Source organism: Phaethon aethereus (assembly GCF_964289735.1).
Source record: "Phaethon aethereus genome assembly, chromosome: 7".
NCBI classification, from domain to species: domain Eukaryota; kingdom Metazoa; phylum Chordata; class Aves; order Phaethontiformes; family Phaethontidae; genus Phaethon; species Phaethon aethereus.
The window spans coordinates 30,140,711-30,156,472 of record NC_138583.1 but is presented as its reverse complement, the minus strand read 5'-3'; the positions used below and the strand labels follow the sequence as shown (position 1 = coordinate 30,156,472).

Sequence of the window (15,762 nt, the reverse complement as noted above, 5' to 3'; positions counted from 1 at the left end):
CATAACATGCATAGTTTCAATCTGATCTCATTATATAGGCCCTGCACCTACTGTTGTACCACTTACTTACATTTTTACAGTGATTTGAAGTGAAATCCAAATTAAGAAAGCAAATGAGGTAAGAGAGGGAAGCACATCGATAATGCTTTTTCTACCTGCAGGTTTACAGACTTAAAGGACTTACAGGTCCCAATTCCAAATTATAGAGAAACTTTACCTGTCCACTTCACGCAGCAGGTCCCTCTCCCTCTGCGAGTGAATGTCCTGGATGATAGCAGCCACGTTCTTACCTGGTTTCTAAATGAGACAAAGACACTGTTTAGCATGCTGCACTACTCTCCAAGCTAATACAGGTGATTTCTCCTTCAAGAAACAGCATTCATGCATCATTTAATTATACTACTACTGAGAAATATTTGGTTTCAGTGTTGTGGTTACAGTCTTTTCTGTAGCTGGTATCTCAATAACATGATCAAACCAGTAAAATGATACAAATGGAAAATTTGTTCCATTATGTTGTAGCACTGTCTCCTCATACTTGGCTGCTGTAACAGGCTTTGGAAACCAGCTTGTCCTTCCCTGATACACATTCACTACAGAGTATTTTCTAGGAATTGGATGTAAGAGGAAACAAAACAGATAATTTTTCTAATATCTGAATTAAATATGTATAGTAGCCTTTCTCTGGCTCTCCAGGAATGAACTGCCTTCTCTTCATCTCAGAGTTTAGCTCATTCTGCAGTACTAAGAGACTATGTTTAGACACAAGAGCTTCTTGTGCAAAGCTAAGTGCAAGAAAGATGCGTACAGGAAGTGCTGATTACTTGAGATTCAGGATCATTTACAAAAGAAGCACTACTCCAGGCTGGAGTGCACGCACTTCATCAAACACTTGGAGCATGCACAGCTAAGCAACATAATCATGCAGGAGCTCAGTGCAGTTTGTAGTGGTAAATAGCTCATGCATATTCCCCTTCCACGTTGCACTTTTGTTTGTTTGTTTGCTTTTAACAAAGAGAAAGGGCTTTTGCTCATGCAGAGAAAAATAATTCCATGACCTAAAAAACTGCCATTGGAAAAGCAGAAAATCCTCCCGAAATCTAGACAAATTCCCACACTCTCCTGGGTAATTCCTGTTCCGCCTCTATGTTAAGATGCATGGTCTCTGCCACCTTACATCTGAACTCCTCATCGTACCACACTAAGAAAGACTGCCCTGGTTTATGGACTTTTGGCAACTCCCTTAAGTCTCCTTAAACTATTATACATGTACAGGAGAGAAAGAGACTTTTCCAAAGGTCAAACCAAACCATCTGAGTTCCTTGTTTATCCTCAAGGCTGATAACAGGCCCCTTAACCTCTTAACTTGGAATATTACAGTTATTTTACAAAATAACTTTGTGCTGTGGTAGATAATATAATATGAAGCTTTTCAGCTCTCCATTGCCAGTTCCAGTCCAGGTCTCCATGAAAAAAAAACACTCTCTTAGCATTACACATGGCAGTACTTAAGCTTCCATAAATATGCTCACAAGAGATTTTTGGACATCAGCCAGGTGTCTACATCAGAAGTGTCACAGACTCTACAGAAAAGTCCAAAGACTATTGCTCTGTCCTGACTCTATGTAAAAAATAAAAAAATCTTGCTTTTTAATTTAGGTCATTCACAAGAAAGAAAGAAAAAGAAATCTGTGTGATGTTTAGTCCTGCCATCACTGCTTGGCACAGAGCTTGTACTATGGCTCAAGCGTGCAAGCAGTGAAAAGCATTGCTTCAGGCTTAATGCCTGACTAAAAGCATAGGACCGTCTTATTCTTGCTGACATGTCGTATCTTACACAGGGCTGTATTTTAGTCCTTTGTTAGACCAAGCAACGTGGGAAGCCTGCTCAGAGGGGAGCTCAGAAGGGACTTTTGAAATAATGGTATGAGAGGACCAGCGAAAACGGGATCTCTTCCAAGAGTTAAAATTTAGAACAAGAGCAAGCAAGTAGGTATAAAAAAATCATTAACATACATTCATTTTCTTTCTTAATTTCTTTTTCCATAATAATAAAGCATTAATTAGAAATCAGTAATCGGCAAAGATTTTTAGATGTGTTCTCCAGGACATGCCATGGAAGCTCAGGAAATCTGATCAGGAATGACTGTCTTACCTTCAGCTGCAATTCCTTGTATCTTTTAGACATCCTAATAAGCAACTTGTCATCATTTATCATAGCAGGTTTTTCTTTGTAGTACTGCACCATGGCTTGTGCGGCTTCACTGTAAGCCATTTCCAGAAAAGCCTAGGACAAATGGGGAGAGCTTTAAAATCTACTACATAATTAAAAATACAAAGTATAAGAGAGAAAAGGAAGCACGATAATTTTCATTTGGATTCTTCTCATGCAAAATGTCTTGATAGAACTGGGTAGCTTTCCAGCCCTGGAGCTGAAATAGTAACACTCAGTCCATTGCTCAACTGCCTTTTAACTGCAAATAATGGTTTCAACCCAGCCATTAAAGCCAATATGCAACTTTAGAAGCCAGTTTAGTTAAAAACGAAATGACTGGAATCTGATCTGTCTTGATATACGAAAACATCACTTTTCCTTCACTTCCTCACTGGTGCTTCTATACCATGGTCAGCTGCTGACAGGATGCAGAACTGCAATGCTGCAGCATGTACTGCTCCCAAGATTGTCAGCTGTGTCTTGCAGAATTGCAAGGGATCCAGATAAAAGCAGAACACCAGAGCATGAGCAGACAGAACAAAGCCAAAAAGGAGTTTAAAAAACCTGAACGATGTTAACTAGCACTTTTATTTACAGGAAAATTGCACTTCATGTGACTGCAGTTTAACTGGTCGAAGAATATACTCCCAGCTGTGTAATGACTTCATTTTGAAACTTTACGATCTCAAACATTGCCCCCTGGCATGGATTCTACATCCATCTGTACTGTCTGCTGCAGGTATGTGAGAGAAGATTTTCTACTCTTCCCAGCCTGCCACCACTGATAGACTTAAGCTACTTTAAGGTAGACCTAAGCTACCTTGAAGAAAGAGCTCTACTACGATCCGGTGCAGATTAAAAGGGAGTGAGTGAGGTGTCAGTGCCCCCTGTAAAGGCACAGCTGTCCTTTAGCATGTGTGTGCCAGATCACCCAGCGCAGCCGTGGTCTGGGGCTCTGCCACCAGCCTGTGACTGTAGTTACACCAGATCTGCCGCTGCTGTAACAACAGCTCAGCAAACAGTGTAGGATGGCCAAACCAGGCTAGAGCGCAAGTCATTCTTCAATGGCCAGTTCAGCTCTACAAGCATGGGTAAGAATAAATAAAAACCTTCCAAACAGAACAAGAGAAGTCTGAAAGTAACCCTAACAAACAGTTGAGAGAAGGCCAAGTTATTAACTTAAAAAAAAAAAATTATTATCATTATTATTACAGTTTTACAACACTGAGAGTTATTGTTTTTTCTAACAAGAGGCAGAGGTCTATTAACTATGAGTTCTTTTAACTATGAGGCAGTGGTCATGTGTATGCCATCATCTCATTCTGCGAACACCAATTTTTTTTTACTTTAAGAGCAGACTTCATATATTTAAGTTTCTATTACAAAAAAAGAGAGTTTCCTCAAAAACTCTGTCTTCATGTCAATATGTCTTTATGCCAATAGATGTCAATACCGGTGACCCCAAATGCACAGTACCTGATTCGTGGATTTCATGAGGATATAGTTGGTAACCTTCCCAAATGGGAGGCCCAGGTTAATGACATCATTCTCTGTGCAGCTTCCCTCGGGGAGGTTGCAGATGTGAACAACTCGACCCAGTGTAGATTTCCTCTGGGGAAACTGGGGGAAAAAACAACTCAAAACGATGTTTTTATCTTAGATATTCCACCCACTAGATAAGACCTTACATTTCTGCAAAAAAATGAAACAATTCTGTTATTATGGACAAATATTCTTCTTTAAAATCTTGTATTTTAACATCCTGGTTTAGAAATACAAATGGGAAGGGAATTGTTTAACTGCAGTGCAGCTTGCAATGGAGTCTCCATCCCTGGACATTACAAAGTCCAGAGAGGATATCTAGAAGAGATGCTCTTGTTCAAACAGGATTAATGATATTGCTGCAAAAGCTAACTTGCCACCTCAAACCTTACGGACTCCAGAGCTTCAGCTCCCTGGCATGTCACAGCAGAGGGCTGGGCTGCCACGGGCTCAGGCCACTGCACCGTACTCAGCACCAGCAAGGGTTTGGAGGCCCCTCAGTGTTTGGAGATAGAGGGTGCCCCTGCCATAGGGAGGTCTCAGCCCCCCCTCCTGACGAGCTCCCTGTGGGGCCAGTACCCACCTGGTATGCCAGCACAACCCCTGTGGCTCCTGTGCCAAGTCAGACAGCCTTCCTCAACCCGTCTGCATCTGTCTGTCCCCCTGGGGGCTCTGTGCCTTCCCTGTACGTGAAGGCACCATGCACTATTGCTGAATAAAAGGCCTTTAGCAGGCAATATGCAACCAATGCACAAAAAAAAGTATTTTCAAGTATGCCATAAACACCCATTTATGTGGTGCTGGTGGTGCCTGGACATATACTCACTGCAGTCCCTGCTGAATTTATGGATGTTAGAAAACAGTTTAGGTGACTACAGAGGCGGTCAGGACAGTAGGGGCTAAATTTAAATCCTCCTTCTGCCCTGGTGGAACAGACAGGCAGGGGGTAAAAATGGCCCCATTTAACTTGTGAGAGGACACACAGCTGTACCTCAGGTTGGAAAACCTACTACTTTCCTCTCTCATTACAGCACCACACGGTAGGAGGGACTCTTCCCCGGGTGGCATAGTGACCAGTAGACACGCAGAGAGGCAGAGCTCCCAAATTGGGCTGGCACAGGCGCATGGTGCCGGTGCGGTAATTGCTTCCCAAGGGTGGAAGTCTATTTTGGAGTGCTGGGGCAGTTCCCAAAGAGCCGCCTATCTCCCTGATATGGAGAGCAGGCTCTACACTCCTTGTGCAAAGAGGCACCAGGCTATACTCAGAGAGGAACATAATTTACCCCAGCTAATGACACACAAAACATCGCTCACACAGGATTAAGTCCTCTCAGACTGTTTCCCTGCTTATGACCTCTGCTGTTAGGATTTTACTCAAGAAGTAACTCTACCTTCAGTTAAAATTGTACCATTCAAGGGAAGATACAAATCACGTAATCTTGTGGGATCAAGTTCACCAGAGCCATCACAAATGTTTAGCTTGTCAGCAAGTTCACAAGTTACAGAGTTAATGTTATCTTATTTACACCTTCATCCCATTACCTTCCCTCCAGGCTTCACCACTAATCATTTGTGTATTTTTGCTGCAGCAAGACCCTGTATTATACAGTTGTCTGCTATTTAGCTTGCATCGGAGCCTGCCCAGGTGCACAAGGCAAATCAACAAAGTGCCTTCTGTAAGTCCAGAAGTAAGACATGTTCTCTAGCAGAAAAATAACAAAGACCTGATCCTGAAAAAGATGAAGCAACTCAACTCCACTTGAATAGAAAAGGAAATGATGCCTGCATGCATCTGGCACGGCAGCATGTAGCGCACAAAGAGAAGAATACAACTACAGCTAGCAGAGGAATAGGAAACTTTCCTGACAGCAAATGCAGTCCCAGTGTAGGAACACCCCAGGTCACCCGGCACCTTCTGTTTGTTTTGTTAGATCTGTTAAGAGATGGTATGTTAAGAGTCTATGGAACTAGAAAGACTTAGCTGTTCCCTACGTAGGCTCCAGAGCCCGTGTTCAGACACGTGCTCAGCAGTACATTAAATCAAACAACTGTAAGATGTTACCACCTCCCCACAATTGGCAATGGCTTAAATTAAAATGCTACACCACAAATCTGCTGTAATTCATGGTTAAGAAGTGCTCACATACTCATACCAGAAGTCGATGGACTGTACCAACCAATAATCTTGTCAGCTGATGGAAGTTAAATTGGATCCATTCATTAAATAGAGCTGTAAATCACAGCCAGAAAAAAAATACACACCTTCCATATCCACAGTCAGGAAGTTAGAGGAGTGTGACAAGTGTTGAATGCAGTTTTCAGTAAGACTGTAAGTTAACTTTCTTTACAGCCGGTGTCTATGCGGGTTTACCAGTACAGTTGGACAAATAATTTGATGCACAGTGGTGAAAGGTATCTCATAACATTTGCCATATTATTTCACCAATCAAATTTGGTGATTTTTTATTACTTTTTTTTTGTTTCTTGCTTTTCAAATTCTTTATCCCTTTCTCGAGCTTTGCACGAATATAATAAGAAACTGACACTCCCATCCCTCCCGTGCTAACAGCTCTTCATGCCTGAGTGAAGACTTGTAGCATTGTATTTGCCTTTTGAAGAGCGATAGAGTTATTTGCAGATGGATAGCACAGAGCAAGCTCTTCCAGAAATCTGAACACTTTGTTTATGATTACATGCAGGGTCAAGTATAATCTCCCACTGCTCAGTTAAATGGCAGCAGCTTAGCTGAAAGTGAATACTACTGCGCAAAGGCGTAATAAATTATAAGCCACCTGGGTTGTGGGGTGAATAACAGCTGACAAACACGATCTTAACACCTCTAATATAGTTCCCTGTCCACCTGATGAGCTGCTGAAGAAAAAGAGAATTTATAGTGCCCAGGAAAATCAAAGTTATTGTTTCTTTTATCTCTCAGAGTACTGCAGGTCGTTCAGAAGGAGGACTTCTGCAGGCAGCTTAAATGATAAATAGTGACAGATTCTAAGGAGAAATGATACTGGTATTAGCAGTAATTTCATTTGTTGCAAGGTTGACAGACATGATGAAAAGGAACATTCCTCCGCACCCACTGCTACTCCACCTCTGACCTTGGAGGCAGCCGTCATGAGCAGCTCTGCTTTGCTCCCTGCACACAGAGTGTCTGTGACAGGCAGGAGCTAAAACCCCTTCAAATAACCTCTGTCACAGCAAAACCACTCAGTAGAAAATTGGTTGGATTAAACAAATCTGGGTGACGTTTCTGTAAGCAATGCCTGAGGCAAACTGGAGTGGCAGAGGGACACAACTCAGCCTGGCTTTCCAGAGTGTTTGAGACCACATCAGGATACATACACAAAAGCTAACAAGGTGAAAACTTGAACCCGTGGATTACTGTTGCTATTCCATGAATGCCCTAACTCATGTCTCCAGCTTTAATCGTAGCTTTCTGATATATGTTGAGCTTCATTTTAACCCTAACAACTTCATATTTCCATTATGTATATGATTTGCTTTTATTTGTCTTTTTTCCCCTTGTTTTTATTTTTTTCTTTTTCCTTTTAAAATCTTTCTGCTTTGTCTGTGAAAAAAACACTTCTAATGTTATCCTTTTTTTCTGACATTTTCTGATGATTGGGCTAGGAATTCAAGTTCAATTGAAGGCAGTGGGGTGCTAATAAACCTAAACCATGGAAGGCTGTACACCAAAGCAAACTTCCTGAAAGGTTACCAATGGCAGCAGATCATATAAATAGCACACTAAAATAAATAAGAAAAAGTTAGTCCAGTGCAATGAATTGATCTGGGACCCCCAGGTGAGTAACAGTTAGCGAAGCTGCAGCCACTATCTTTGCCACTTTTGCTACCTGGGAGAAGGACCTCAGCATGGGAACGGCAGAGACCAATTGCTACAAATAAATAACTGGAGAGATGGCAAGCTGCTTGCTGGGATCAATACTCAGAGTAAGCAAAAACTAATCCAAATCTTCATTCCAAGCTGAAGCTGACCTTCCTGGGTTGAAAAGACTCAGAAAATGGGGGGAAAAAGTCAATGGGGTGATACACACAAACCAATTCACTCCCCTCCCCAGACCCCTCTAACAAGCAAACAACTTTTAGCACTGGAAAAAAAAATTACAATCAAGCTCTGATTCGGAAGAAGTCAAAAGCATAAAAGAGCTGCAGGGAAGTTGAAACAATAGAGTGAATCTTCAGATTATTGTCAAAAAGGAAGCCTTCACAGTTTTAACTCCAGTAAGTAGAAGTTGCTTCTACAAGAATCTCGACACAGAGATCAGTTTGCTTAAGTACTCACTCTTACCGCTGATGGAGGAGAAGAAAATGTAGAACCTGGCTGGCCAAAGGATCTTGCTGACGTAGTGATAAAAGATGAACCAACATTTGGTGGATAATCTAAATAATGGATTAAACACATTTAATGAAAATCTTAACTCATATTAATTGCATTAGTGTGCTCAGTAAGCAATGCCCCATTTACATAATAATTAATTTCATAGTCTCTACACCAAATTATACACTGTTTCATTGTACTGTAAAGTCATGGTTTGAAAGAAAAAGAAATTCATACTTTGAAAGGCACAGTATTGGCTTTTAGCCTTTCTGTGCACAACCTCTAAAAAGTTTTCCTCGGAAACATGTATCACATTTCATTTAAAATGTCCACTTTTCCCCAGAGACCAACTTCCCTTTCAATTAAAAAAAAAAAGTGTCTTTAAGTATTGCACATACAAACATTCACCTTCAATACTAGATGGATTGAAAACTGCTGCATTATTTGGTGATAAATGCAGTGTTCCATCTGCTGAGCTTAACACACACCGGATACCAGTGCTGGAAAAGAAAGAAAAGAACTTTAGGAGCATGCGTAACGTCCCATAAATATTAAAGCATAATTATTATACAGTAAATTCCCGGTGTAAAGCCACTGAAGTAAGGGATGCTCTGTTAGAAATTCAGTTGGAAGAGTGTCTCTAAAAGAATACTTACTTATCTGAAAAAGCCATACATTTTTGGATGTGAAGACTTCCCTTAATGTGCTGATCCCAGTCCTACGTTGAAACAAAGAGATTATGAGCACAGGAAAAACCCTGAGACAAATTTACAAGACATTGCTTCTCCATTCAGTTTAGCTTATTCTAAAAACAATACGGAGATGCTGAAGATCAAACTGTGTGATGCTGGAGCCAAGTGCACCTTCATCCAATGTGTTTACTGATTCATTATTTGTAGGTTAAATTATCAGTTACTTTACAAAAGGAGAGCTTCTCTGTATTAATTTTTAAATCCAGTATATTTCTACTCATTCAGTTACTTTAGCTGGAGAGCTCATTCTGCAAGGCACTGAGCACCCTCAACTCCTGCAATGTCCATAAAGAAGGTGCTCAGCACACAGGGCAGCCAGGACAGTGCTTATTCATTTCAGTAGATTAGCAAAATTTGTCAAAGTACTTTTAGCTATTTACACTTTTGTGATCCAAATGAGGCAGTGTATTAAACACCAACAAACAGGTCAACCAAAACGCACTGTAATGACATTTTCCCTGCCCTTTTAAAATGTTTAATGAAAAAACAAAATGCCCAGCATTGCCCTAGACGAGGGCTACTTCAGCCAGGAGTAGCTGCAGCTAACACAGCAAACCCTTTTGCAAGCAGCTGCTCAAAGAGTAAAAGGGAAACATGAAAGAACAAATATATTCACATATTTCAAAGCCCCAGGGTGTGGAAGTATCAGGTACTATTTCATTTGCTGCCCATCTTCTTCCTATATAAACGCTGTTTTTACATAAACATTTTATATAAATATTTTTGTCAGGCCATCATCAGCGTGAAAACACATGCTTTAGGTGCTGGTCCTGCAATGCGATGGAAAAGACCACGAGGACTTGCTGAGCAGGGCTCACCAGGAGTCTAGAACAACCCCAGCCAGAGCCCACAAATGTCTGTGGGGCTCAGAAGGCCACATAAGTGGCCTTCACCAGACATGACCTATATAATGTGACCTAGCACACAGGCTCTCTGGACAAGTGGGAAGCTGCTTCTCGAGGATGAGGTTGAATTTGCAGCTCTCTTGGCAGTATGAACAGAGAAGCGGGAGCGTGATCTGCACCACATGTGCTGAGCAGTTTCTTGCTTCCAGGCCAAAGTCGCCGGGGACCCCGTGTCCTAAATTTTCCTTAGAGCTACTAGAAGGAGAAAGAGATCCCAATAGAGGAATTGTTAAAATGATTTTATCAAAATGCACCATTTTTTTTATGCAAGCTGCTTCCACATGGCTACTAGGGGGAAGCCTTTGGGATCAGAAACCCAAAAAGAAAGGGAGAGGCAGGTGAAACCACAGATGTGCGGTTACAATACCGGCCTGAGAAGCGGGGGATCGGCTTCAAGATCCTCCTCCCCTCGCTTTGGGCCCATGAGATGAGCCGCGACCCCAGCCCGGACCTTGTGTTTCTCATGCCATATATCACCGCTTTTCACAGTGAGATGCGGAACAAAACCATATCTCCAAACCCCAGTAATCACCACAAAACAGATGTACAACGCCCTGTGCGAAACTATGGCCCTTTGTCTGTGCTTCTCTCAGGGCACCTCTGTGGCAATGGACGTTGGCAGCAAGGGCTGGCAAGAGGTGATGGCCAGATGAATCACCAGGCAGCCCCTTCAAGGGTCCAAACCGTGCCCCGGGGGTGCCCTAAAACCACTCACCTTCAGATCAAAGATCTTCTTGTCACACAGGGCGCAGACATGGGGGAAGTGGAGAGGGGCTGCGCCACGGAGGTCGCCCAGCTGATGTGGTGGCAGGGAGCGGGCGGGCAGGTCAGGCGCGCCGCTGCTCCGCTCCTCCTTCTGCCGCATGCGAGGGCTGCCGAAGCTCTGCTTGCTGTGGTTGAGGCGGCCGAAGGCGGGGGTGCCAGCTGCACTGAATTTTGTGTCAGGTGTCGGCTCCTCAGGGTTGTAGAGCTCGTTTCTTATTTCATACTGCTGCTGACTTGCTGACGGCCACAGGCTGTCGCCGGGCACGAGGTCAGGCTTGTTTTGGCTGGGGAAATTAGGGATATTTTCCCACTGGTTGCTTGTACCACTGCCATGCAAGACGGGGCCGGCATCTCCTTTCGGATGGGAGCCCGTGTGCGGGTCGCTGGGGAAGGCCCGTGCTGCCCCGTGCTGGGCTGCCGCCCCGTAGGCCTCCTTGGGAAAGGCGGCCGCCGCCTCGTGCTGCAGCTGACTGGGAGCCCCAAAGTGACCCTCGTAGCATGGCCCCGACACTGAGGCGGTGGCGTGGGCCCCGCTGGCAAGGAAGCCATGCTGGCTGGGCTGGTCCCCCTCCGAGGCGTACGCCTGAGGGGTGGCGGTGGTGGCATTTTGCTTGTTGTACTCGTAAAAGCCCCCTGCGGCAGCGGAGGTGGAGGCGCCCGCCTTGTTGAGACCCACTACCACGGGCTGCTGGCTGGAGGTCGGAGCCATGACACCTCCGAAGGGACTCATGACGATGGCGTTGGGGGCCTGGGCCTGGACGGGCCCCAGGCTGCCCCCCGCTGCGGCTAAGGCCGGGCTCTGGGCGGGAAAGGCAATGCCACCGGAGGGGAACCTCGTGCCAGCGATGCTGGGCCCCTGCGGCGGCCCTGTGGCATGGCCCTGTGGGGCGTTCATCACGGTGGGGTGCCTCAGCTGGTTGAAGAGCGGCTGGGACATGGCCACTTTGGAGAGCACCTGGTTGAGGACGGTGGCGGCGGCGGCTGGGTTGTTGGTGACGGCAGTCTGAGCCAACTTCAGCCTGTGGAGCGTGAGCTGCGCCTGGAGCTGCGCCAGCTGCAGGCTCGCCGGCGAGGGGAGCAAGGGGCTCGGGGTGCCGACGGAGAACGGAGTCTTCTCCAGGAGCTTGGCAGCGCTGCGAAGGATCAGGATCTGGATTAGCTGAATTTGCCTGACATCTACCTGTGCTCACCTCCGCTAAAGCCTGGCATGAGATACACAGCTGCTGGAGATACAGCTTGTGTAAACCCACGGAAACCAAGGTGGCGATTGACAATGCAGCCATAACCCGTCCTCTTCCCCTCAACATCCACTGCCACATCCCTTCCAATCAAAAAGTTACTAGGGAGACAACTACGCCAAAGATCTCGCTTCAAAACCCCCATTGCATCCCTCACCAACACTCTGGGTCGGGCCTTCAGCTCATTTGAAGTACCCACAGGACTCACACCTCTAATGCAGAAACACAAGTCCCCCCCTCCTTCCCACATCTATGGTTTTTTCTCTTTTCTGCACCTCATGCAACCTCCGGCTTCCCTGCTGAGTTGTCGCTGCTCCTGACTCATTTTGTGACGCTACCATTACTCACTTTTCCACAGAGCAGGGAGATGTGAAGAAAACGACATCAGATGGGACTGTAACACCAGTCCCATAGGTACTTCACACCCAGCACGTGTGGCTGCATAAATCAAGATGAAATATACCACATGTATTTATTTTAATTGTTTGCAGTTTTCATTTAATTAGTCTGCATGGCAGTCTTTTCTGTACCAAAATATATAGTTTCCCAGTTGTGCAGACGCAAATATAGAGGAGGAAAAAAAGTGAATGATTTGCCAGAAGCTGAAGCAACTATGAACACAAACCATCCTGAAGAGTTTTCCCAGTTCAGCTGGAACATAAGGCAAAAATTCTGCAGTGCCAGCTGGTGAAAATCAAGATCTTTATACTTTCTAGAAATTAGAGGTGCACTGAATGTTCTCCTTCAAGTCTCGTACATGGGATGAATAAATGATGACTAAATTCCCTGCTTGAATTCCAGAGCTGCGAAAATAGGAGATGATATTTTCAGGCATATGGTGGTTCCTGGCTTTGGGAAGCACCTTTGGGACATCTCACCAGTTCACAGCATCGCCACCACCAACCCTTCCTCCTCCCACCTTGTCAAACCCTGCAAACATGAACCAGGAAAAAGTAAGTCAAAATGGGTAAAGCCTAGAAAAGTTAAAAGCAAGAGAAATGTTATAATGGAAAATATTAGGCAGTGTTTGCTTCCAGGCAGCTGTACCCATCCTGCTTTTACTGCCTGCCCTGCACCCTTCCAGGATGCCTCTTGCATCAGCTGTGGCAGAGCCAGCCTGGTCCGCGTGTACATACAGCGTCCCGTGGCCATGCTACCTCCATATGTCATGCTGCCTACACTTGGCAGCAGCCATTTTCATGCCCCCACCAGAAAAACGTTAGCCATCACTTTTTGCACCACCAGGAGCCTCTGCTCACAGACGGCACAGCTACTCAGCGCATTACAAATGGCTGTTCATTCTGAAAATGAGCACTCAAATAACAGGGATGTGGTCCAAAGCTCAATTAATTTATATTGTAAAAATGTATTGAGTTTCAATTTAGGCCTTTCAAAGCAGCAGAGCTATGCATCAACTGCCACGCAACCCTCACTGTTAATAATTGACCAATTTGCTAAACTGCATGGATGAAGTTGTAGTTAATGATAAATGTCTTGTCAGCATGCTACATTTGAAAACCACAAATTAGCAAAACATCTGCTTAAATCCAAAGTATGACTAAGAGAAAATGAATGGGTTTCATATTTAGCGTTTAACTTCCACTAGCAACTGCAAGGCACATCTGTCTCCCAAAATACAAATCGCCGTTTGGATAAGTGCATCATTATGTAATGACGAGACTCCCTGCCAGCACAAGCTGACACCAGTGCGCTTCAGAGCTGAGGTGCCTTTTGTTTTCCCGTGTGGTTTCCATCGCTTACTCTCTGACTTGCGCTTACAGAGCAGTTTGCTGTAAATTTGGTTAAAGATGAGAGTCAGGGCACAAGTACAGTCACAAGTACATGGAGGCTCTCAGAAATCTCAGCCCGTGAGATGCTGAGAGGACACAGAAGCTACCAAGGAGCCCCGTGGGGTGTGAGGGGCTCAGCAAGCAGAGGATCCCAGGTTATACCTTTTGTATGCTAAATAAGCTGTAAAACTCATTTTAAAAGTTTTACAGAGCACACTAGTAAGAACTGCCTGGTGGTCTTAAAAAGAAGAGCCAGCAGCCAGCATACAATGTTTTCAAGCTCAGGAGCCGCAGATGACTCCAGTTCCCAGCAATCTAACCCCACCGTGCTGCAAGCCTACACAGCAGCGCGCACATCCCGGAAGCTGCAGCCGCTTCCCAACTCTGGCGGCTACCTGCTGGACGCAGTCACAGGCTCCTCGCTCCAGTGAAACCATCTCACTTGACACTGCCGCAAGCCCTGAAGCTCCCTCAGCCGCCTCATATTTTGACCAACTTTGGAGCACGCTCTCTAAGAAACCCCTCATCACGTAAGTAGTGCCCTGCCAGAGCTCTCCACAGCCGGGCATGCCCGGGGCACTTGCTGCTCCCCAGCTCTGCAATTCTGGGCTCTGCAGCTGGCCATGGGGAAGGCAAGGGCAGGAGTGTCCTGCACAGCTGTGCAGTAGTCTGCCTCCGGCCAGCTCAGGCCAACAGCTTTTGGGCCCTGCTGCGGAGTGGGGCAGCACCCTGCTCCCTGCACCTACCCGCTTCATCCCTGAGCTGCAAGCCTGCTGCAGGGAGGGCTGGGGGGCTGCAGGGAGCCGCCTTACCTGCAGAAAACCAAATGCTGTAGGGAGAACCTGCAGCTTCCAAGCCACTTGTGGAGGGACAGAATTAGTGAGGAGGTTCGCTCCCATGCACTGACAGGTTTGGGAATGGCCACGGCTTCAAACTCCAGCTGTCTGTTATGAATTTCCAGATTTCAAGGTGCTTCAGGTTGCACACTTTATCCTCCCACAGCAGAAACAGAGCATTTTATCATCTAATCAAGGCAAAGAAGGAAGGGCATGTTCATGCATCACTGGGAAAAGCAGATATACAGATGGGAGGTTGGGAGAAGAGCTGTATATAAAGCATCTTTCAGAGAGACACCCAAATTTGAGGATTGGGGGGTTGGACTAGATGACCTTAAAATGTGCCTTTCTACCCAAAGGTTTTATGATTATATGATTTCTGTTCAGTTATAAAATACAGGACGTAAGAGATATGTGGGACTGGTGTGCACAGCTTTGAAAATTTCCTTCCCTCTTTCTGTGCTACAAGCATAACATTTACGTGTTTGCTAACATCATTTTGTAAATAATCTTGCTACAGGTTTACTAAACTACTGGAAACTGCAAACACCAAGTGAGGAGAGCACTCAGCTAAGACATTTTGTGGGGGCTGTTCACCACTGGTACACACACACCTCCCAACCCAGCTCATCCTCAAGTTACCAAAGCACAGCCCACGCCTGCTCATGGAGGGTCTCTGCTGCAAGATGATTCCAAGCAGCTGAATGAAGCTCTTGTTCTCCACTGAGCACCTAGGGAATTAGCCTGCGTCAGGCAAAGTTAGCTCTATCCTGCGCAAAATATTCCCGATTACAAGATCAGTGATGTAAAAAGTAAACTGAAGTTGTCCTCTTTATTTATTTCTTTAACACTAGTTGTACAGATGGGCTACACCAGTAGCCTCTGCACAACGAGGAAAGCCAGAAATGGTCTTTCTTTACCAAAATAATGACAGGCAGGAACACTGCTGTACAGTTTCCATGAAGAAAACCATAAACCAGGCAAGTTTTCGCACAGCTCTTGGAGACAGGAGTTGAAAACGTGCATCAACTGTTGCAACACTCACAATGAGACTGCAAACACTGGCAAGGCTATACTGCTATAAATCACTTCAGCCCATCTGCTACCCCTGTAATCCTTATTATGCTTTTAGCATCCAAGAACAGTGAGCAACACAGAGTGACAGAGGTAAAGTATCTAGATGGCTGGATTATTTGAGTAATCCCATCTACAAGCGCGGCAAAAAGGCTGAACACAAAACATGTCTATAAGAACAGACCGACAACCTGGAGCTTGATTTTCAAATGACAAAATTAAGGATTTTAAAGTGGTGCCCAGCACCTCTCAAAACTAAGAAAGAAATTAAAAAATATGAACCAATAAAGTTACAAT

At 44.9% G+C, this 15,762-nt stretch overlaps 1 protein-coding gene across 1 annotated transcript in view; it reads right to left on the bottom strand.

Moving 5' to 3' along the window:
- The window catches only part of RBM20 (RNA binding motif protein 20), a gene marked incomplete at its 5' end in the record, with an annotated part of 105,380 nt that overhangs the window by 13,111 nt on the left and 76,507 nt on the right, over positions 1 to 15,762 (bottom strand). Inside the window, 7 exons of the mRNA XM_082002262.1 lie at positions 218 to 297; positions 2,156 to 2,287; positions 3,692 to 3,835; positions 8,076 to 8,167; positions 8,514 to 8,605; positions 8,762 to 8,823; positions 10,478 to 11,660. Coding sequence (XP_081858388.1) covers positions 218 to 297; positions 2,156 to 2,287; positions 3,692 to 3,835; positions 8,076 to 8,167; positions 8,514 to 8,605; positions 8,762 to 8,823; positions 10,478 to 11,660 — 1,785 coding nt within the window. The remainder of the gene's footprint in view (positions 1 to 217; positions 298 to 2,155; positions 2,288 to 3,691; positions 3,836 to 8,075; positions 8,168 to 8,513; positions 8,606 to 8,761; positions 8,824 to 10,477; positions 11,661 to 15,762) is intronic.